The 24834-nt window shown below is 42.6% G+C and overlaps 1 protein-coding gene across 3 annotated transcripts in view; it reads right to left on the bottom strand.

Annotated features, from left to right (window-relative positions):
- The window catches only part of ANO3 (anoctamin 3), a 231475-nt gene that overhangs the window by 130096 nt on the left and 76545 nt on the right, over positions 1 to 24834 (bottom strand). The window contains exon 1 of one of the 3 annotated variants that reach the window (XM_060275248.1): positions 23032 to 23413. The exons of the other annotated variants lie outside the window; for them this stretch is intronic. Within the exon in view, the coding sequence (XP_060131231.1) occupies positions 23032 to 23083 (52 nt within the window). The 5' untranslated portion in view covers positions 23084 to 23413. Of the gene's footprint in view, positions 1 to 23031; positions 23414 to 24834 lie in introns of those variants that run through there. 3 annotated transcript variants of the gene reach the window in all.

Here is a 24834-nt window from a genome sequence, read left to right as displayed (position 1 = left end):
TGTTCCTTGAACTGCAAAAGATGCTTTAAAACTAGTGAAACTAATCATAACAAGAGACAACAAAGCCAATTCATTTTAGAAGTTGGAACAAACTCGGGCAGAAAATTACTATTGTCCATAGTGCTTCAAGGGTTTAATACTAAATCTACTGCAAAAAGAAAGGCTGCATTAGTCCCAAAGACACAGTGAAAATATCAACTCGGTTAATATAAGAAAAACAAATGGAGCAATTAACCAGGATTCCTACGTCACCAACAGACCTGTGAAATGAGCTAACTAATACAAAACCAACTAGCTTTCATAACCAAAAGCAATGAAAATAGTCAACCCATTACCTATACTGTAAAATACCTATACTGTAAAATCCCATAAATAATTGAAGGTGAATGCAAAATTACTTTCAGCACAAAAAATAATTTGGCTGCAATCCTAAACAAATTTACGAAAGAGTAAGATTAGCAGGAAGATTAACATTCTATACCAGTTTTAATTTTTGCCTTATCTCATATTGTAATGTTTTGATTACAATAGCTAATCTGTTTAGTATGAAACAAATTGCAGATATGCAGCCTTGTGTTTATCCAAAGCACGTAATAGAAGAATATGTGGAAAGAGTGTTGTCGCTCCCAGTCCCATGGGATTTACATCCTGTTGCATCCTCTGCCCCTCCTTGAGATGACCCTATAGTCACATGGTGCATTATTCAAATTATCATGTAGTAATTGGAACAGTTGTGGTATCAACACAACACCTGCAATCGGGTATTTACTGCAGGAGCTGTGTTTATAGGCATTATTTTCTACTAGGCTGCAGTGTTAATTTTTTTTAATCTGCAACATTAGAATTATATATTTGTACTCCTTTCCACCCATAGCTGCCAAGTCTCCCGTTTTTCGCGGGAAACCCTCAGATTTTAATCCATTTCCCGCTGTTATCCCGAATAGAAAAAAATTCCGGAAATCCCTCGGATTTCCTACCTGCCAGGGAGGCTCCATTTCGGGTGCCACTCTGCCCATGTCTGGGCACCGGAAATCGGGCAGCGCTGGCACCAGAAGTTGCTTCTATGCATGTCCGGACATGCGTAGAAGCGAATTCCGGTGCGGCACCACTGCTGATCCCGCATTTTTCAGTGGGAGACTTAGCAGCTATGTCTAGCAATGGTACAATACTATACTTTAATTAACAGTGTACAAGAGTGTGTGGGAGCCAGTATGGTGTAGTGGTTGTGACCCTATTCAGCCATGAAATTCACTGGGTAAACTTACTGAGCTTAACCTACTTCAACAAGGTTGATGTACAGATACATTTTGAAGTGGAAGAACCATGTATATACTAGCTCCTAGGAGGAAAGGTGGGAAGGTAGACTTCAACACAGCATTCTTCCAATTATTCCATCTGTGCAAGCATTTCAGCATGCCAGACAAAATGATCCCCACTCATCTCCTTGTATGCATTGTTCTATAGGTTCTTACAAGCTCCCCCCCCCAATAGTGAATTTTGGAGAGGTCAGGAGAAAACCAGGGGGAGAAGAAAGGAAAGCTCCATTGCACACACAGGGGTCCTTGTGCAGGCTTTCCACTGACAGGGCTCATTAGATGAATCCCAACATTAATAAATAAATATTAGATATATTCCATTTTAAATCTGTGCATGCTCATCCCAGCCTTTTATGAATCATGATACCTGCAGCTCATTCCTGTGAGGAGGAGGTATTAAAAGCATGAAAGGAAAATATGAAAATCTATCTGGCACCAAGCCTCGTGAAGCTATGCAATGACATCACAAGCTGGAGCTTGTAAAAAGCCAACAGTGCAGTCATTGTCCTAAAGAGCCATTTTCAAATACCTGTAAGATGCTTCTCCAGAATTATGGCTCCTTTAGTCCTAATGTGGAATTCCTCAAGAAATTCTCAGCCCATCTTCTTAAACAGATGATGATTGCTTTCTAGTCTTGCCTGGTTTGGCAAATTTTCATTAACGGCTACTAAGCCAAGCTTTCCTATCTATCTATCAATCATCTACAGTGGTACCTCAGGTTAAGTACTTAATTTGTTCTGGAAGTCCATACTTAACCTGAAGCATACTTAACCTGAAGCAAACTTTCCCATTGAAAGTAATGGAAAGTGGATTAATCCGTTCCAGACGATGAAAAACACCCCCTAACACAGCAATTTAACACGAATTTTACTGTCTAATGAGACCATTGATACATAAAATGAAGGCAATAATCAATGTACAGTGGTACCTCAGGTTAAGGGCAGTGCCAAAGAATGCTCTAACTACCGCACAATTGCGCTCATTTCACACGCTAGCAAGGTTATGCTTAAAATTCTACAAGGCAGGCTTAGGCAGTATGTGGACCGAGAACTCCCAGAAGTGCAAGCTGGATTTCGAAAGGGCAGAGGAACCAGAGACCAAATAGCAAACATGCGCTGGATTATGGAGAAAGCTAGAGAGTTCCAGAAAAACGTCTACTTCTGCTTCATTGACTATGCAAAAGCCTTTGACTGTGTCGACCACAGCAAACTATGGCAAGTTCTTAAAGAAATGGGAGTGCCTGATCACCTCATCTGTCTCCTGAGAAATCTCTATGTGGGACAAGAAGCTACAGTTAGAACTGGATATGGAACAACTGATTGGTTCAAAATTGGGAAAGGAGTACGACAAGGTTGTATATTGTCTCCCTGCTTATTTAACTTATATGCAGAATTCATCATGCGAAAGGCTGGACTAGATGAATCCCAAGCCGGAATTAAGATTGCCGGAAGAAATATCAACAACCTCAGATATGCAGATGACACAACCTTGATGGCAGAAAGCGAGGAGGAATTAAAGAACCTTTTAATGAGGGTGAAAGAGGAGAGCGCAAAATATGGTCTGAAGCTCAACATCAAAAAAACCAAGATCATGGCCACTGGTCCCATCACCTCCTGGCAAATAGAAGGGGAAGAAATGGAGGCAGTGAGAGATTTTACTTTCTTGGGCTCCTTGATCACTGCAGATGGTGACAGCAGTCACGAAATTAAAAGACGCCTGCTTCTTGGGAGAAAAGCAATGACAAACCTAGACAGCATCTTAAAAAGCAGAGACATCACTTTGCCGACAAAGGTCCGTATAGTTAAAGCTATGGTTTTCCCAGTAGTGATGTATGGAAGTGAGAGCTGGACCATAAAGAAGGCTGATCGTCGAAGAATTGATGCTTTTGAATTATGGTGCTGGAGGAGACTCTTGAGAGTCCCATGGACTGCTAGAAGATCAAACCTATCCATTCTTAAGGAAATCAGCCCTGAGTGCTCCCTGGAAGGACAGATCGTGAAGCTGAGGCTCCAATACTTCGGCCACCTCATGAGAAGAGAAGAATCCTTGGAAAAGACCCTGATGTTGGGAAAGATTGAGGGCACTAGGAGAAGGGGACGACAGAGGACAAGATGGTTGGACAGTGTTCTTGAAGCTACGAACATGAGTTTGACCAAACTGCGGGAGGCAGTGCAAGACAGGAGTGCCTGGCGTGCTATGGTCCATGGGGTCACGAAGAGTCGGACACGACTAAACAACAACCTCAGGTTAAGTACTTAATTGGTTCTGGAAGTCTGTACTTAACCTGAAGCGTACCTAACCTGAAGCGAACTTTCCCATTGAAAGTAATGGGAAGTAGATTAATCCATTCCAGATGGGTCCGCGGAGTACTTAACTTGAAATTATTCAACCTGAAGCATACTTAACCCGAGGTATGACTGTATTCCACACACACACACACACACAGTATAGGACTGGGAAAGTTGATAGGTCTTTCCCTTTTCCTTCATTCCTTACTTTCCCAAAGTCACCTTGTGGAGTGGGTGTTATGGAAGAGGAAAACTGGCAGTAGGGAAGGTTAGAGATGGCATAGGTCCCATCATCTTTAGGTACCAAATGTCCCTTTGTACAGCACAACTTTGGAATAGGAAGGCAAGAAAACAAACTGTCATCAGGGAACTGGATTACAGCAGATTGTGCCTGGGATACTCTTTTTATACTTTCCTTTTATCAAACTACAATGCCTATAAAAAATTTGCAGTGTCTTTCCCTGTTCACATTTTGCACTTCCATATTAAATGCTTCTTTTTCTGGCAGTCACTTTAACCACACAAACCATCCATTACAGCAATACTCTTATTTCCTCTGTGTTAAGGTTTTAGCATCAACCTCAAGAGGCTCATAAAAACAGAGGCTACCTCTGTTCCAATGCTGTGAGACACTCAGGAACAATTGTGTTTTTCTCTCAATCTCCAGAATGGCCAGTTTAATTTCTCTTAGGGCAATTTGTCTATCAGTGCGCGATTAAAATTTTAATTTCTCTTTGACAATTCATTGCAGAAAATTCATTAGAAACCAGGGCAATCTATCATTTCCTGTTTCATCTAGCAGGGACATGAATAGTTCATTATTGTTTGACACTCCTGCTTCCAGCATCGTTATTAATGAGAATCAGCAGCAAGTCATATCAGATGGCAAAAGGCATCTCTGAAACCAACCCTACCATTGGGGAGAGCGAGCAACCTGTCTCAGGCAGAAAGTGGTGGGAGTTGCAGAGCTGCAGGAAGGTAAAGGGACCCATGACAATTAGGTCCAGTCGTGACCGACTCTGGGGTTGCGGTGCTTATCTCGCATTATTGACCTAGGGAGCCGGCGTACAGCTTCCAGGTCATGTGGCCAGCATGACAAAGCTGCTTCTGGCAAACCAGAGCAGCACATGGAAATTCTGTTTACCTTCCTGCTGTAGCAGTACCTATTTATCTATTTGCACTTTGATGTGCTTTCGAACTGCTAGGTTGGCAGGAGTTGGGACTGAGCAACGGGAGCTTGCCCCGTCACAGGGATTTGAACCGCCGACCTTCTGATCGGCAAGCCCTAGGCTCTGTGGTTTAACCCACAGCGCCACCTGCGTCCCACAGGGAGGTATTGGAGGGCAAAAGCTTTGTTTATGCCACATGGCCTTCTTTGCATCCCCTAAACACGCCTGCTGTCTTAGAGGAGGATGCTTGAGCATCAGTGTGGAATCCAGCCAGGTAATGCACATAGAACAGGGGGAGAGGTGAGTGACAGCTTATCATTTGCCTTTGACAACATCTTGTCATTTACCTCATTCAAGATTTATATATATATATATATATATATATATATATATATATATATGTTAATGAAGAAGCCACAAGCTTACCACGACAGATTTTGTCACTTCCTTTGATTGATCAGAAGGTATATCCATTATGACTATGGCCTGGGTTCTGTCTACCTTAGGGAGTGAAGTCCTTCACATATTCCTCCCAAATAGAATAAAATAACTAGAAAAGCCTGGCTATTGTTCAGAAAACACCCCCCCCCTTCATTCAGTTATTGTATGAGCAAAAAGCAGAACCACATCCACTAGCTCTATCCCAGTGTTGATGCAGCTGCTGCCACCAGCCTCACCCTCTAATGCTTGCGACACCAGACACCAGACACCAGACGAGCCCAGAACTCAAGATATGTATGCAATGGGCCTGGTCCCACTCCTCACCCACACAAACATGTGGAGGCTTTTCTTCTGAACAGCTCTTACATCCTGTTCTTTACTTCATTGAGAGCCCAGAACAGGCTTTATTCATTAGCAACATTCAAATTTTGTGGGAATAGTCTACCAAAACAAACACCCCATAAACCCGATCATGAGCCCCTTCCAACCAAGGTTCATCTCGCCTAACATCCTGAGGACAACCAGATGCTCCTGGGAAACATGAGCTTGGCTATCCTCCTCTCTGCATCTCACCAGCAGATAAAAACATTTCTGTTTAGGAAGGTCTAAATTTGTAGCTGGGTGACACGGACTAGTTAACTACGACTGCTTCTGGATAATATGTTATAGCCTGCTATAAATAAGTTGTCATTTATAATATGGTGGGATGGCGTTTTGCTAAATTGTTTTATGTTTTTGCTGTCTTATCTACTGTAAACTGGTATGTTGACTGTCTAGTCACCCAGGGGTGCCCAAACTTTTTTCAAGGAGGACAAGATTGGATGAAGTGAACATGCATGGGGACCGACAAAAGCTTTTAAAGGATTTTACCCCAGGACATATACTGCACAGCGGCCGGATTAAATTGACCAGCGGGCTGGATTAGGCCCCTGAAATGAACTTTGGACATGCCTGGTCTAGTGTAGGGGGTGATCAGTGTGTGTGTGTGTGTGTGTGTGTGTTTAAAAAAAAACCACCCATGCATTTTAAAGAAAGAATGACATATATCATACCTGTCAACCATCCCAATTTGACCAGGACATTCCAGAATTACAAAAGCCATCCTGGCTTCTAACTGCATCCTGGAATGTCCCATTTTCAGTGCCACTCTCTCATCCGAGTCAGCTAGCTCCTGCAAGAGCTTGGCACTGAAAGACGATTGCCTTTCATGTGAAAGAAAGCGGCTGAGCAGGAGCCCGTGGAGGTGGAGGTGGTAATGACACAGACCACCAGGCTGCCCCCACTGGGCCCAGACATCACACCTCTTCTGCCTAATGCTCCTGCCCCACTGGAAAAGAAGAAGACAATGAGGATGAGGACAATGACAGGGAAGAAGAGGTAGCAGTGCATCACTCGCTGAGCTTGCTGCTGCCAGTAATGGAGACAGGGGATGGGGCAGGGAAGCCCCAGTTGGCTCATACAGGAGCACAACATGGAAAGGTGCACATCCCAATTTTAATTGGTGGAACATTGAAGTGTACACATAATTAAGTCTGTTGCAACACTGGATTTAGGGTGGGTCCAGGCCATACCTGTCAACCCTCCCCCCTTTTTTTGCGGGAAATTCCCTTATTCCAGCGCCGTTTCCCGCTGATCTTGGATTGTTAGATATACTGTAGACCAGGCATAGGCAACCTTGGCTCTCCAAAACTACAACTCCCATGATCCCTAGCTAACAGGGCCAGTGGTCAGGGATCATGGGAGTTGCAGTTCCAAAACATCTGGAGAGCCAAGGTTGCCTATGCCTGCTGTAGACTGTCCCCGGCACAGGTGAGGCTGCTGATCCCTCATTTTCAAATCTGAAAGTTGACAGCTATGGTCCAGGCGGTTTCCTCACACAGGGTGCCATGCCAAAGGGACACAAAATTGAGAAGATCCATTTGGGGGAGCCAGTTTTTGACCTCACACAGGGTGCCATATTACAAAAGACTGCCAAAACCCGCCCCTGGGTGTTGCTCCTAGGTTTACCCAGGAGTCAACAATGGGAGGGAGGGGCTTTCTGAAATCAGACAGAGAAGCAGCAGTCCAAGCGGGAGAACCAATTAAACAAAAGGGGAGGCACTGTGGCTTTCCTGATGCTGGACTCTAACTCCCATCAGCCCCAACCAGCATAGTAAATAGTCCAAGATGATGGAAGTTGAAGTGCAACAGCATCTGAAGGGCACCATGTAGCAATCCCTGGATACAGTATTTTTTTTTACCTTACTCAGACTGTGAGTCACATTTTAAATCAGATGGAAATTTATCTGTGTGGTTCCACTTAAACCTCTGGCTAACTCAAGCAAGGACTTTCAAAGCCACTTTCCAATAATAGGAAATAAAGTCTGGGAGAGACAGGCGACCATGAATCAATAACATTGCTTCATTGAAGTGATTAACATTAATTCAGTGCCGGCATCCCTGAAAGCCCATGCTGTTAACTCCAAAACTGAGGTCCATCGTGATTGCTCAGCATATCCTGGAAATGTCCCAGTAGCACAGAAAAACATAGCAGAATGAGGCTGCAATCACAGTCACACTAACTGGGAAGTAAGCCCCACTGAATTCAGTGGGATTTACAACTTGAGCAAATGCATAGGATTGCAAGTTCTTCTCCTTGAAGTGGATTTTTGAATGAGTTCCAGAAATGGTTTAGTTTGTGCCTGCTACTGGGATGCTTAATGTAGTTTAGAGGATTATACAAAGGGTGGGGGGAGATTAAATGATAGCTGCAGAGCCCATGCTCAACTGGACTCGCCCCATGCAACTGTTTTGCCAATATCAGAGGATTATTTTCAATTTTTCATTAGCACTGCAGTCATCTGCCTTTCAAATGCAATGTATTATATATTACCACCGGAATGAATAATACAGATTTGTTAGCTAGCTGGGAAGTAGAGATGTTGCAACTGCTACAGCTTCCTTTTCAAATCCTTTGAAGTGTTTCTCAACTGCAACAGGGATACAGCGGCTTGCGCGATTACAGAATAATTAGAGGTTGACAGATACTGTCAATTAGAGGTTGACAAAGACACTTAAGGTAACAGAGAGAAATCATGCATCCCTTGCCAGTAACACAAACTGCACCCTGGTATTCATCCCATTGAATCCTAGTGATTTTCCACACACACACAGAGAGAGAGAGAGAGAGAGAGAGATGGAATTTGGCTTTGAGACAATTTCTCTTGACCTTTACATGTAAGGGTCTGGAGAGAAACGTAGGCAGTTAGCCAAGCCCTCCTGAGGACAGATAATAGAAATGCTTGTCAAATGCAGGAAGCCTGGCAGTAAAAAACAAAGTCCGAAAATGTCTTGGAGCTTTAAGGCCATTCTCTTGTGAGAGAATGGATTCAGCAGTGACACAGATTACCTAGTGGAATTGTGGGATGTTACTATTTCCCCATGCAATATATCTATAAAAGGCACATGGTACTCCACCTTAGAAAAATGGTTTAGACACATGACACTCCGTTGTAGCAAACGGGGTGCCTTCTGGAGTCCGTGATTCCTAGGGCTGAACGAAATATTGCATGGAATGAAATGAAAAGTGACGGCAGTTCTGATCTAGATAATGCTTAGGGACAATTTTAACATTATGCTCTCCAGACCAATTTGGGCAGGGTGTCACCCCAAAAAACCCCTTGTATATCATGCCAACTCTGCGTGGAAGCTTATAAACTGCTTAATATGTTGATAAGCCCAAGTGTACTTTGCTAGGGCACACAGTCCTAACAGACACTGATGCTGGCATGGCAACTTTGTCTGTAATCAGGCCTATCCATATGGTAAGCAGCTTACAAACACTATGACGCCACACAGAGCTGCTGAAATGCCAGATTTTGGTTTTTTTCCCCTCCCCTTCCCAAATGACCTACAATGTGTCCTATCCCTCGCCAGCCTCCAGAAAGGTAAATCCTCTTTTGGTCCTGACCTGGCTGCCTAAGTGAGTCAATGTGAGCAGCTGCTGCAAGTCTTTAACTGCTGCTGGTAGGCACACATGCACCCTTGATGGGCTACCCTTTATTCCACCTGGGTCCTATACTGTGCCTGCCTCTATAGTCCTGCTGTCTTGCTCTCTAGGCATAGCTTCTGCAGGTGCTGAAGGAGCACAGTGGGGAAGCTTTCTCTATGCAGATGTCTGCATCAGTCTGTGGACATCCAGGGGGGTGGGGCCAGTGCCGCCAATGACATCAGAACCCATCTACACCCCATTTCTCCTTCCATAAAATGTGGCATGGAAGGCAGAACAATCTACAGTACAATGAAGGAGGAGTGGAGAATCTTTTTCAGTTTAAGGGCCACATCGCTTCTGTACAATCTTCTAGCGGCCCCCATGATGCTGGTGGGTGGGTTAGAGGCAAAGGTGGGCGGAGCAACAAATGCAAATATTACTTTTGCTCAGCGCACTTTCTCCATGCAACCCTCCATCCCCCGTTCAGGCAAGCAAGAGGCATCGTCAGATTTTGTGACAGTCCTCCCCAATATAGGGAACCACAAGATCTTTTTGTGCTACCCATGGAAGCCATTTTGTGCTGGCACCCACGAGATGTGTATCAGCATAGGAGTAGCAGCACCTCATTTTCTTCCAAAAAAGAGAGCACTGAACCTTGGGAGATCTCAATCCCTACTTCTTACACACATTTTGGGATATTCACTTGAATTAATAATAGTTAATTCACCACATACTTCAAAAAGATTCATTACATGCTCTGCTGATGAGGTCTAAGCACTTTAAATGTTTAACTTTAAAGGTTTTTATTTATTATAACAATGTGACTTTAAGTCCAAAATATTTGCTATTCAAAGCTTTACACTATTCCTTCTGATTAATGATGGAGCTTTATAAATTCAATTTACTGTTTATGGAAAGTATCTAAGGCAGCCTTTTCAGTATTAATTGGCTTTTTTTAAAAATGAGTCAATTTGGTTCATTTTAAGTGAGGCATTAGGCAGCTATTTTCCCTGAGTCTCACGGCCTGTTAGGCTCAGTAGAAGAAAAAAAACAATTATGAGTTATTAAAAATTGATAATTCACAAAATCACTAATTTAACACTTAAGAGAAACAAAGTAGAAAATTATTTTGAAGTCAGCCAGGCATTACAACAGAAATGTCTGAAGCAAAATGATACATAATAAGACTTGGGCAGTCGGTGTGTTCTAGTTGCACTGTTACTTCACATGAGATGGTGAAGATGCTCAAGCGATTTGGCAAGAATCTGGCCTGAACTCAGTGTCAACCCGCCAACATGTCCCCAGGGTGTTACGCCCATACAAAGCAGTATCTTTGAAGAAACAATGCTGTAAAAAGGTTTCCCACAACATAGAAAGTTTGAAGGCAACTTGTTTACCTCATTCTAAGGTTGTGTGTAGATGTGCCCTGGGCCCTTTGAAGCCCTTTGGTTGTATGGAATACAACAATTGACCTCTAAGATTGAAACCAGTGCTGTTTTCTCCCTCCAGCTACATCTGACATTGCCATGAGGTTATTTATTTACTTAGTTTACTTAATAGAACATAAAATGTCTGAGTGGGTTTCCAAAAATACAGTCTGGGTATTGAGATTAAGTCATGGCTATGTGACCACCAGGAGTAACTGGTGTGCTTTGGCTGGCTCTAAATGGTTTGATTCTGCCAGTTTTTTATTTTAACCTACAGAGACCTTATTTGAGTCTAAACAAGTACAATCTATTAGGTTGATGGGCACAAGGGATAGGATCTTCTCAGTGATGGCTCCCCTGGTGTGGAATGGGTTTTCTACAAACTGACAAAAGTCTCCTACAGCACAGACCTTACTGCCAGCTGTTCTTTTCCAGTGTTTTTATACCACTGATTGCCGAGATGTTTCTGAATTTATTTTCTTGCAACTCAAATGTATTTCAACTGGTTCTCCTTTAGTTGTACATCACCTTCAGATGGCTACCCTAAAAGCTAGAATATAAAATATGTTAGGTAAATAAATATGCTGCAGCAGTAATGTCAAAAAAGAAACATGTTCTTCATCTGCTCTATGTCCAAAACAGTAAAAGAAAAAGCAAGTAGCAAAATTTTGCAAGGTTTCCCCATCCCTTGAAGAAAGCCCAGCCAATCAAGGACCATTTCTTACTTTCCTTTTAATGTTATCTATCTCTGTCTTTGAGCACATATTTTCCAAAGCATTTCTTGGAAGCATTAAAACAGGACACTGAAAGGTTCTGCCCAGAATCTTGAAATCACAACCCCCCCCCCAACCAAACATACCTCAACAGACCTTTTACATTAGGCCATAACTATTTATGATAGTAAACTGGCAGACCCTACACATTCATTCATTCATTCATTCATTCATTCATTCATTCATTCATTCAAGGTCAGCTTCAGAAAGAAGCTGCAGCTTACTGATGAACTCAATTTACATGCAAGTGTCCAAATGCTCAAATATTAGCTGAATGTGTATTAAACGAGAGCTTTGGGGACCAAGCTGAAAACCTATGCCAATTGATATACTGTTGCTTTAGCCTTGTGCAATCAGGTTTTGGCCTTGTGAAATTAGTGTAGTTAACTTTCATTCACCCTCTTTCTAACAAGCATTGTTCTATGTATACGTTTAATTATCCTGCGAGTGGTATGAAAAAGTCACAGCCAAAGCACTGTGCAATTATTTAGGTCTTGCCCTTGGAAAACAGATTCACTCAAAGCTCAAGATTTAAAGCTGTTGTGTCTGCTTTTCAGATACTTCCCAGAATTCCCCCAGTGTGTCATTCCATGGCCCATCCAAGAGATATTAATATTTTTAATTATAGCTTGGAAGGAGAGGGAAACGGTTTACAAGACAAGTAGACACCAGCAAAAAATAACTGCTTAAAATACTGCTTCTGAAAAAGATACCACAGAAACTGTAAAAGGTTATTGAGAGACCTTGCTTTGCCAGGATGGTAATACTTGCACTACAAGTTTATGCTAAGTGTGTTAAATTTTATACACTATATTTACCATTTCGTTTGTTCTTTCTAGCCCATCTTCAACATGAAGGTGATTAGAGCTTCTTATCCTTTCTTTTTTCTTTTACCTAAAAAACCACGGGCGTTGGGCTAGATGCATGACAACACAACTGGCCATTACCTCCAGTGGGAAACTTATCCATGTCTCCAATAGAGAAACCTAGCTGCCCAGAGCACCTGTAGTATGTATGAGTCTTCTCTTTCTATAAGCCAGATTGCATAATAAGTGCAAAGGTGCGTAACTATAGCTTGGAGGCATTAAAAAAAAAAACTGAGAATGAAGAAGCTTCTGCCTAATAAGACCACTTCCCTTCTCTAAATGCCCTCTCCCACAATTATGTCATTCCAAAGAAGCAACGGGAGCAAGAAGTAACTCAACTTGTTCCCTGTGTACTTCTCTACTCTAAATGCTACCCCCTTGGTATCTTTTGCCCTGTGCTACAGTACTTCCAAATCTGCTAACATCCAATATAAACCTCAGTGGAAGGAAAATCCATGAAGTTAGGGGCTGATGTGGAGCAACAAAATCATAGAATCATAGACCACAAGGGCCATCCAGTCCAATCCCCTGCCAAGCAGGAAACACCATCAAAGCATGCCTGACATATGGCTGTCAAGCCTCCACTTAAAGACCTCCAAAGAAGGAGACTCCACCACACTTCTTGGCAGCAAATTCCACTGTCGAACAGCTCTTACTGTCAGGAAGTTTTTCCTAATGTTTAGGTGGAATCTTCTTTCTTGCAGTTTGAATCCATTGCTCCGTATCCGCTTCTCTGGAGCAGCAGAAAACAACCTTTCTCCCTCCTCTATATGACATCCTTTAATATATTTGAACATAGCTATCATATCACCCCTGCTTCTCTGCTCTCAGCTGCACCCATCCAAAGCAACATGAAGCTAAACAGAGCAATCAGGCTAGAGTTCCACATGTAACAAGTAGTTGGCTTGCAAGTGAGGCATGGGTGTGCCTCCCGTTGAAGAAATAAATAGCCAGCAAAATCAGGAAAGAGAAAATGGATCAACATGCCCTTTTATGAGTTGCCTGCCATATGTGCAGCTATGTTTACGGGCAACAAGGAGAATGGATTGTGTCATAAATTTGGAAAAGTACGTAATGTATAGAATTGCTTAATGAATCCAATAAAAAAGTTAGAGAGGCGTTTCCTTTTACAAACGCCATTCCTGGCACAGCACATGGAAATTGCAGTCAATTTCTTCGTGCCCTTACAGAAGTGAAGTTGCCTACTAAAGGCTGCCAAGTGGCATCACTAGGGCACCTCAACTATGTGGGAGAAGGAGATTCAGATCCTCAACTGACACCAGCACTACTCAGTCACTGACAGAGTAGAGCAGGGCTATGGAACCACATTCGTCCTTGGGGAAGCCATGCCTCTTAGCCATTGCTCAGCGGCTGCATTCTAGTGCCGCAGCTGAGACAAAAGCGGGCATGACCCAAGTCAATATGTCACTCTCCGCCCTCAGAAACAATATTTTAAAACTACCCTCCTCGGGATTCCTCACCCCACGCTGCTCTGCTGAACCACAGCTTCAGGGAGCTTCAGGTAACTTGAGGTAGTGGCTCCCACCCTAGACAAGAAAAGTAAGGTGTGAGGGAAACCTTCAGAACTGCCACTTTGAGCAATAGCTAAACAGGAAGTTAGGTAGAGCATCGTAAGCAGAAGAAGAGAATGGCTTCTTCTCCAATACTTGCACTGCTCCATCCACTCCCACTCACAGTTATCCTTCAGCTTCTGCAATATCCCTAAGACTGTAAATGAGCAGCAGTGGGTCAGTGAACCTGTTGCACCTTCCTGCCACTATTACCTGTGCTCCTATCCCGATACTCACTACCAGAGCATGTCTTGCCCAGAAAATATTACCCAGACCCCTTGATACTGCAATGCCTGTCCTGGCAGCTATCATTTTTATGTACATAGCAAGCTGAAGAGTTTTGCTATTTGTGACTAAATTTGATGCAGAGAATTGAACTTCTGATCAAAAACTCTTACAGAGCTTGGCAACAGAAATTCACACACAGCTTACGAGGGTGTCATTTCCCTTTGAATGCATCTTTCCTGCCTCAGCATATAAAAAGGTAAAGGGACCCCTGACCGTTAGGTCCAGTCGCAGACAACTCTGGAGTTGTGGCACTTATCTCGCTTTTCTGGCCGAGAGAGCTGGCGTACAGCTTACAGGTCATGTGGCGAGCATGACTAAGTCGCTTCTGACGAACCAGAGCAGCACACGGAAACACCGCTTACCTTCCCGCCAGAGCGGTATCTATTTATCTACTTGCACTTTGATGTGCTTTCAAACTGCTAGGTTGGCAGGAGCAGGAACCAAACAACGGGAGCTCACCCTGTCGCGGGGATTCAAACCGCCGACCTTCTGATCGGCAAGCCCTAGGCTGTGTGGTTTAGACCACAGCGCCACCTGCGTTCCTGCCTCGGCATATAGATGATAGTAAAATTTCCTTTTCTTTTATAGATGCAGTAGGATGCCTTCTATTAAGTTCTCTAGAAAAAAATAGAAGCATTTGTACTAAGCACATTTGAAACAACAGTATGGTTATTTATCTTGAATGGTTCTAAAAGAACACAGCTTGGTCTATTGGCTGACAATAAAAAAGCGATTTAGCATGGACCTTATGAAAATGTGAGGGAAGAGCAACAGAATAGAAAGAGCATTGTGAATTAATAGATATATCTAGTGACTTCTGCCTTTTAAACAAAGTTAAGAATTACAGCATAATCAATTTTTTAAAACAAACAAACAAAATGAAACTATGACTTCTTTTATGCCTATTCCTGGACATTTCTCTACACATTTTGCAAGCAATTTTGTTTAGTATATACATCTTTGCAAACAATTTTTGCCTAACAGAGTGCATTTTTGTACCGGTATGTTATTTTCATGTATGCACGATGGCACACATTTTTCACTAAAACACACATTTTCACACATTGGTTGGAGAACTGCATCAAAAAATTTGGACAAGTGTGAATTTTCAAGCAGAGCTGTGTATTAAATTGTGCTCTGGTTCAAGCAAAGGCAAATTTGGTAGTTAAAATGTAAACCAAACGAATTTCTCTGCATCCTTAGATCAAATATGAGATTTGTTTCTAACACAGATATCTTTTTTGTCCCCTATGTTCTTCTATTTTCCAGACAAGTGATGACAATTTACCAAAATTACCGAAATTGCTTCCTAGTCTCTCCAAAATTTGGGCTTGCAAATGTGACGTGAGTGCACCAATTGCTTTCAGAAATCTTTTTAAAAATGCAGTTTATTTATTGCATTTCTATCCCACCTTTTCCCAAGGACCTCAAGGTGGTGTACATGGTACTCACCCCCCCCCCTCATTTAACCCCCACAACCATCCTATGAGGCAGGTTAGGCTGAGAGGCAGTGACTGGTCAGAGGTCACCCTGTGAGTTTAATGGCTGAATATGGATTCACTCCCTTGGTCTCCTGGGACCTAGTTTGACAATCTTAACACTCATATAAGCACACTGAGAATTCACAGAATGAAGAAAAACATCTACTTGGATGCAAAGCATGAACTCGTCATTGCTACTAATGGCCAACAAGCATAAACTAATAATGTGTCCCCAAAGTGCAGATCTAAAGAACAAAAGAATGGCTGGATCATAAATTGGGGTTTGGTGTCAGCCTCAATTATCTCCAGTTACAGTGACCTCAAAACAGCCCTTAAAGTCCAAGTCCAAATTACCAGGAATGACGTGGGAGAATATTCAGGCCAGATTTTAGGCACACACCATTCAAAGGCAGAACATCACAGTTGTGAAGGCAACCTCCCAGAATGCCTCTCTCCCCACATCCAAAAGATCTAAGAGAACATAAGAAAGGAAGTGGTCTCTAAAGTAAGCAAATTCAAAGTCACTGACCTTTAGCAGATTGGAAACCACATTCAGCTATGTGTTTAGAAGAAAACATTGCACTATTACAAATAAGTTACAGTTCAGAATACACACACACAATTTTAAAGCTTCAAACAGAATTCGGAAAAGTTTGCTTTGGATGGTGGAAGGATGTGGTTAATCGCTAAAAATCCATATATTTATTACAGTGGCATGAACATTTAAGTTTTAAAGCAAGGTGATGGCTGCTACAACACAATTTGATTCACGTAAGAGAAGCTGAAGGGGACGCGGGTGGCGCTGTGGGTTAAACCACAGAGCCTAGGGCTTGCCGATCAGGTCGGCGGTTTGAATCCCCACGACGGGGTGAGCTCCCGTTGTTTAGTCCCTGCTCCTGCCAACCTAGTAGTTCGAAAGCACGCCAAAGTGCAAGTACATAAATAGGTACCGCTCCGTCGGGAAGGTAAAGGGTGTTTCAGTGAACTGCTCTGGTTTGCCAGAAGCGGCTTAGTCATGCTGGCCACATGACCTGGAAGCTGTACGCCGGCTCCCTTGGCCAATAAAGCGAGATGAGTGCCAGAACCCCAGAGTCGTCCGTGACTGGACCTAATGGTCAGGGGTTTCTTTACCTTTACTTTTAAGAGAAGCTGAAGAAGGTGGAAGCTGAACTGTTTTTGCTGAAAAACTGTAATAGGTAAAGGTAAAGGACCCCTGGACGGTTAAGTCCAGTCAAAGGTGTCTATGGGGTGCGGCACTCATCTCGCTTCAGGCTCAGTGTGTCTATTATTGTCCACAGACAGCTTTCCAGGTCATGTGGCCAGCATGACTAAACCGCTTCTGGCACAACAGGACACCATGACGGAAGCCAGACTGCACGGAAGTGCGGTAGCAGTACCTATTTATCTACTTACACTGGTTTGCTTTTGAACTGCTAGCTCACCCCGTCGCACGGATTTGAACCACGGACCTTCCGATTTGCCCGACTCAGTGGTTTAGACCACAGTGCCACCCGCATCTCTAAAAACTTTAATATCTGTTTCATTAGACACTGTGTGCGTGTGTGTACCTAACTTCCTTGAAAGATCATAGATAAGATACAATGCATTTGTGTCTATGTAGGTTTTGATTACAAGGTACACAAACATGTACATTTTTCTGGATAGTCTCAGAATGTTTTTGTGATGGGATCACTTCTTTAGTTTTGTGGTACAGTATATCTATTGAGTCTGGCATCACTGGCTTGCAAGATATCCTTGGCCTGCTAGGCATTAGGTAAGATCCAGCAGATGTGACAGGACTTTCACTTTTTCTCTTCCCTCTTTTAGTGCAGATGAGGGAGGGGGTATAAGAGGGAGACGAAGTGAAGGTCCCATTTGCACAAGTGAAGGTCCACTGTGCAAGCACAATACACAATTCAACATCACCCTTTGCCCTTAACCGAGCAATTTGGTGACCTGCCCAGAAGGTATCAATAAAATACTCAGGGTTGTGTGCAACTATGATTTACTCAGAGTAGACCTTCTGAAATTAATGAACTAACATGGGTAAATGTTGTGAGTAAATCTTAGTAGAATCCCACCCTCAATCTCAACTGTTTTTCAATCATATTATGCTGCAAGCATTACATTTAAGCCTCTCTAGTTCTATGGAGCTCAGTTGGACTAAATGGGTCCACATGGAATCTTGCTATGAATAGCCAGTGTGTTTGTGTGTTTAAATGAGCCTTGCTTCTTTTGTTTCACATAATTTTAATTTTTGACATTTAAAGGTTGCTCTATTAAGAAGGTGCACTTTGAGTGTGTACAGCATGCCATCGTTAAACAGATGGATCTTAATGGGCTTTTGCTATTATCATACCCAATTTATGGATGCTTATGGACTCTGAAAATAGCAGTAGGCCATCAATGAAGATAGATTTGCCTTGTGAAATGGACAAGACTGAGCATGAATACAGAATTTACTGGGCAGTAACTTACTGCAATGTGCATGTAACTATTTGGTAACCCAGTTGTCCGCATTAGGTTTCTCACCCTTACAGCAGGATAGAAACAATGGAACTAAGTGGTAAACGTAATTTACTACATAATCAGGTGAAAATTTGCCACATATCAGGTGTGGCCAATACTTGTTTTTTAACCACCCACTTCATCATCCTCTCAAGTGGTAAAAATACATTTCCCATGCATCAGTTGAAGATTTGCTGGAAAATATATGGTAAAAGGTAACCATTCTTACTACAAAATATTTTACTGATGAAAAAAGGAATGACTTCCTTTTAATATATTTGCATCTAAGAGATGCAAATATGCAGAACTGGGTGGACTCTGTGCTAAAATATTAACATTTCCATGAACAAATAAATCCCTATTAAACAATGCCAGTAAATAAAAATTTGCTTCCTACCCCCATGCCAAACACAAGGTTTAAATGGTTCTGAAACATGGAGAAAACATCTGTGTGCGCCAGTTGGCCAATCCAGAGAGATTATCACAGCTTTTGTATAAATAGAATTTAGGACACTTTTCTCTCTCTTCATTTTTCATGCTGCTTGGATTTATAAGTGTGAGATTATGGCATGAATGGCTCAGAAATACACAGAAATCTAAAGTGAATGATTTTTGTAATTAAAGCTATGGATGTTTGCCTTAATTTTCTTCCTTGTTAATTATACCCCTCAGTGTTCCTGTCTGATAATTCATAATAAAATATTTGGGCAACTTACACCAGTGAAGATTACCTCAGAAAAGTGTCTGATCACCTATTTTCTTTGGTCACACTTTGGTAGGATTCTTTGGAACTATGTGATTTGAAAGAATCCCATATTCTAACACAGCATGCCATATAGAAAAGATCCAAAAATCAAAGTATGATCCTCAGTGTTTAATGTGTTGATCTAAGATGACACAATTCATATAAAGTAAGCCTTGCTGCCAGGGTTGAAGCCACTTGAGAGCAAATAATCAGAGCTCCCAAGCGGACGTGATGTGTGCCAAAAGCTGCAAAACTTGTGTACAGTGCCAAACAGAAGCCACACAGCTTTAGGTCAGGGTCAGATCCACTCCTAAGCTCCTGAGTGGATCTAATGTGGTACTGTGGCTTTCATTGCCAAGTATGGACCGGAGGCTCCAAATTGTTACTTTGCAAATGTGGTATACCTTCAGCCAGGGTCAGATCCCCCTGGCACCATACATTAGGTCAGTGTTTCTCAACCAGTGTGCCTCCAGATGTTTTGGGACTACAACTCCCATCATTCCTGACCACTGGTCTTGCTAGCTAGGGATGATGGGAGTTGTAGTCCCAAAACATCTGGAGGCACACTGGTTGAGAAACACTGCATTAGGTGACAGGTAGGTTGGAAGCTCTGCCACCTGTTAACTGCAGCCTGCAGAGGCTTGGCCACAAATGGATCTGGCCTGCCAGTTAAAACTAGTTCTCCACCCCTTCCGTAACCCTTCAAGATGTCTAGCATTCTTCACTTGTTGGGTGGGGAAACAACAATGTTGGGGGGGGGGTAGCTCTTGTTAGACAGACCCTAGGAATAAGCAGGCCACAAAGCATCCACAGTGCCGAAGGCACTTTCATAACATCACCTGCAGGAGACAAATTCCTCAGCCAGCCCACCAAACAACAACAGCTCCACAGAAAGCGAATGCTGATGGCCTGCAGATTATTGACTGCCCTCCCCACCCCAAAGGACGGATCACTCTGACAAGAGCTGTTCTTGGTTATACTGAAGAAAAAAAGGGGGTTGTCACAAAAGTTGCAATGGATCACTGAGTTGAGGCCTTTCAGCCTACATTGAACATTTATTCACGGCACTGAAACATTCTGGTGTATCTTTTGTTTAATTGGTTAACTGAGGGGAAAGGTTCTTAAGTCAGACAGATGGTAGCAAGGAAATCTTCACAGAAAGGAGAAGCAAGCAAATGCATCAGAGTTCTCCATCCCAGCCGGAGGAGCCATTCAGCATCCATATGAAAGAATGGGGTTTGTACTGGGGCGAAGGGTTTGCTCTGGACTTCTCTTGTACTGAATATCCCTCTCCATGGATCTAGATTATTCTTTGGCAAAACAGGAAACGTACCCACTGAATCCACATTGTACTGCTCTAACAATGAGGAGATCTTGATACTATATATACACCTTACAGATTTTTCATCTCAACGATAATGGTTATTTCTATGTAATTTGCTATGAGGCACTCAGTGTCTGCCATGTGCATTCTTTCCCACACGCAACTATTGGTGTAAGAGCCCATTATCATATGCCATAAGACTGAATGGCAGGTTAAGCAAAATTCACTTGACTTTCACCAGCGAAATGGAAGTTTCTACTCTTCTCCCTTGCAGCTAGCTCCCTACACATTCTCAAAAGCAGCTCCAGCCCATTGGGTGACAGGAACAAGCCAGCAGTAAATCACACCAAAGAAGCTGGAGTTAACTCTATTAGCAAAACAGGATCTGCACACGAGTCACAAGAACAGCAACTCAGGACTTGCCCTCATGAAGCAGTTGCCAAGACTAAAGGTCCTGCTTCCCCACAGCCGGCCATGTCTCCTCCTCTCCAAAGTGCTTTCCAAGCAATTGGTGCCTCTGCCTGTGTACCTGTCTCTCCTATTGCTTCAAGCCTTTCCTGGTTGTGGGCGATCAGGGGCAGGGGAACTTGTGTTGCCCCCTCCCGCTGCAACCTTTTCACAAGCCTGACCCATCTCTGCTTTTTGGCTTCCCTCCTCCCCTGCTTCAGCTTCTGTCTCTAATTCTGGACTTCTTTCTGCCACAGACTCTCCTGGCTCAATAAGCCCTGTACCTCTCCAGATTCTGACACCATCTCCTCCCAGTCTTCTCCCTCTGACCACTCATTATCATCCCACCAATGCTCCCTGGTCTCTGAGCCTTCTTCCCTTAGGGGTTCTCCAGCTGGTCATTCCCCCATCATTCCTTTGCATCCAACCAGTCCCTGACATCAGATGACCCTTCAGAAAATATTTGGCAAGGAGGTGGTGGTAGTGGTGGTGGGGAGTAAATGGAAGTGCCACTACACCAGCAGAACTCTGATGGCAGCACTCTGGTTACATTCCCAGGAGTGCACTTCATTGTTGTAGAGCAGGGATGGGGAACCATTGGTCTGCAGATGCTGCTGGACTCCAACTCACATCAGGATCCAGCCAGCACTGTCCATGGTCAGGCCTGGCAAAAGCTGGAGTCTAACAATATCTGGAGGGTCACAGGCTCCCCAACCTTGCTGCAGGACCATGGCTTTTCTGTAAGCAGACCTTTCCCTTAAGTTAGGAAAGAACTATAAACAAGTATGAGAGAGGCAAAGAGTCGTTTCTGTGGGCCTTGTTGGAGATTTCAGGTGCGATACTAACTTCCACCCAGCATTAGTGAGTCTCTCACAAATGGTCAGACAGACTGGTTAAGACAAAGGCATTCTTGCTCAGGGTGGTCGCAGCACTGACAATACACCATAGGAAAGGACTATCAAGCCACCTCCATGTATTTTTTTCTGGTCTATGGTTGCAAGAATGTGAAGAGGAAAGAGGAGAAAGAAAACAAAGTTTTTTATGTAGAAAAATAGTATTTGGCTTGGCACTGAAGACTTCACCTCCCACAAATAGAATGTCTTCTCTAGCCACAAGCAGCTTTTGATCCTTCTGGCAAAGGGGAAATATGGTGATTTTGATTCATTTTTTTCTCTCTTGCAGCCCGCGACACTTCACATACTGCTCTAAAAGATCCCCCAAGAACACTGTGGTGGTACTGGGGGGCACAACTTCCTAGACTGTCCCCTTTTTAAAAATTAAAATTAAAATGAAAGTACTCCAAACATGGAATGAATGTCTGTTTATTTTTATTTTCTGTTGATTACTTATGTTACACAGTTTTTAAAACCAATAAAGCATATAAAAAAGAAAGAAAGTACTCTAAACAGCTATTGGGGGGACGGACGGACCCTGAGAGCTAGTCTGACTTAGCAAACAGAGTAGGCTTTGCAGATTTTTGACTTTCTCTTCTCTATCATTGGATGCCCTAAGTCTGTATCTCGGAACCTCAGTTCCCCATCAGCAAAAATTGGATTAGTTGTTGTGAAGACGATAGAATTTGGAGCACATTCAGTACGCTGGAAAGTGCTGGAGAATTTAACCCCATACAAATGTCCAGCAGTAATGCACTCCCCATGAAAGTACAACTCAACTTCATTTCAAGACACTGCTGGAAATACAAGGGTTAATAGCACCATAAGAGATGGAACGGAACCACGAGATCATTCAGATCACCCCCGGCATGCTCATCCACACAGCATTCTTCTCCTCTGCACCACAAGCTAGACCATATCTTTCCAAAAGGAGATAGCAGGAATACTGTTCAATCAGCAGAAGAGGAGTAAAATCTTGAATAAAGTTGGGTTGATCAGCTACTGAAAATGTTTCTACAGCCAAACACAGAAACTGTACCAGCATGCTTGCAAGGCAGGAAAACAGTCTACTTGCCATTTTCAAGTCTACAAAGCCAAATTCAATTCCATGACATAAATACAGTGATAGCAAAATTCTTCAATGCTGAATGACTGCAGTGTCCGTCTCACCCGTGTGTGCGTGCCTACGGCCATGAGCTTTGCAACTGTATAAAGAATGAATTTCCTGTGACAAACAGATCTCTGAATGATTTTTGGTATATAACTCAGATCCTCTTGAACCGCTCAAGAAAAACAAACTATTCAATATAGCAAAGAGGGATTCTTTTTTTTTTTACCCAGAGAACTATTCCATTGTTGAAAGTAAAAGAACCTTTTAAGTTGATCCAAGAGTTTAAAAGGTGCCTGCATTGCACAGGGCTTTGGATGCTTTCAGCAGCCACTATGCTGAAGCTTGAGAATACTGCAAGGGCATGCAGACCGAATGATTTAACCCTCGTCGTTTGAGAGACAAAAGGCGCCTACCTTTCTGCTGCTTAAAGGACTGTATAGAGCCCGAGTGGTGAACCATCTTCATATATGGGAGCTTGGCTGTTGCAGTTTACTGAGCTTCGGGGAATCAAGGTGTTGCAAAATAGGAAACAGCCTGGCTTGCTGCTCCATAGAATCCAGCAGATTTGGAACAGCTATGTAACCCGGCACCTGCTTCAGTGAGCGCTCTCAGCTTGGAAGACTCTACTCCCTTCTGTTGTCATAGAAACCAGAAAGGCTGATCCAGCATCACACTCCCCTTAGTGGATGCTTTAGGTATAATTCACTACATCAATCTAATGGGAAATGCAGCAATATATTGTTCTGAACCTTCTGATGCTAGAAGCTGAATTCCCCCCACCCCGGAAGGTAAAGAAAGAAAATTCAAGCACATTCCCACCCCCCCCCCTTTTTTTTGATGATGATGATGATAACTGAATCAGCAAACCATTTCAAGACATCCATAGAAAGATACCCTTGAGCTAAAAAGTGGGCAGAAATTTAAATTTTTGTCAGAACACTGGTGACCAAGGAATTTTGCAGACTAGCAATGCACACAACACATTTGATTGTTTTGTCTTACCTTTTAGAGGTCCCTAGTTTAAGGTTTTTAAACGTCACTCACTTAACACGTGGCATTTTCTCCCTATGCCAAATCTCCATGTAAGGAAAAAAACTGTCCACATGGGTGACATTCATTGGGGTTTTTTAGTTTGCTATAAATACATTGACTGTGGAGCCAACATAGAATCAGCATAGAGGTATTTTTTTTGAAGAGAGTTCTTTTAATGACGCACAGGAAGAAGACAAAAACAAAAGTTTTTTTTAAAAAATATAAATTTTAAATGTAACACTTAGGGTACTTATGTATTATTTAAATATTGTGCTAGAGGTTTGGCAGTCAGGATTTGGCTTGCTCTGCATAAAGGAAAATGTTTTATCCAGTTACGTTAGAGTAGACCCATTCAAATCAACAGACCTAAATAAATTGCATTAATTCATTCCAGTGGATCTACTTGGAGCCTCTCCAATGTGAATCTGATGCTCTCATTGCTCTGGGTAGTCTCCCACATCAATAAAAAGCAATGGCTTGGAGCCAAAGCTAGTCATCCTTAAAGGAGACCCAGTGAAATCAATGGGACTTAAGTTAGCTTAAGGATAACTAACTCTGGATCCAATCTAATGGACCTCATGGCATCTTTTTCTCACGTTTGAGTCGTTTGTCAGCTTCAGTCAAAGCACCATGCCAACATGCAGCTTTCAGACAGAAATACCCACACATTTCAAAGCCACTGCTCCCTTGAGCGTAGGCAGAAAAATTGCTTTTCACACTACCAGATTTTTTTTTCTGTTTTAGCAAATCTGGAGGAAGGTATGAAATAGTTAACCCAAACATTTTTTGCCAGGTTGTTCGTAATAGAAAAATACATTTTTTTTAAACCCTCAGGCAGACAGAAGTATGAGACAGAAAATATGGCTGCTGGCGAAGGCCTGTTAAAAGAAGGCAAATATACACCCATAAAATAGGCTTTAAACTTTAAACTTTAAATTAAATTCATTTTCCTCCACTCCATCAACCTGTGAATATGAAATAAGAGATAATAGGCTGAAAATATGAACCTCATAAAATAAGCCTGATCCACCAGTATAAACATTGGATAAGTGAATAGTTTTATCATTGTGATTTAAGTAATTAGGTTTCAGACAGCAGTCTCATTAGGTATTGCTATCCTTCACCATATTACAAACACTATGAATGTGTTATATTATTAATACTAAATTCTGGGGAAGTGAGAA

The sequence above is a fragment of the Zootoca vivipara genome, chromosome 1 (assembly GCF_963506605.1).
Source record: "Zootoca vivipara chromosome 1, rZooViv1.1, whole genome shotgun sequence".
NCBI lineage: Eukaryota > Metazoa > Chordata > Lepidosauria > Squamata > Lacertidae > Zootoca > Zootoca vivipara.
The sequence above is the reverse complement of the archived record's forward strand: the minus strand, read 5'-3'. Positions and strand labels throughout refer to the sequence as shown.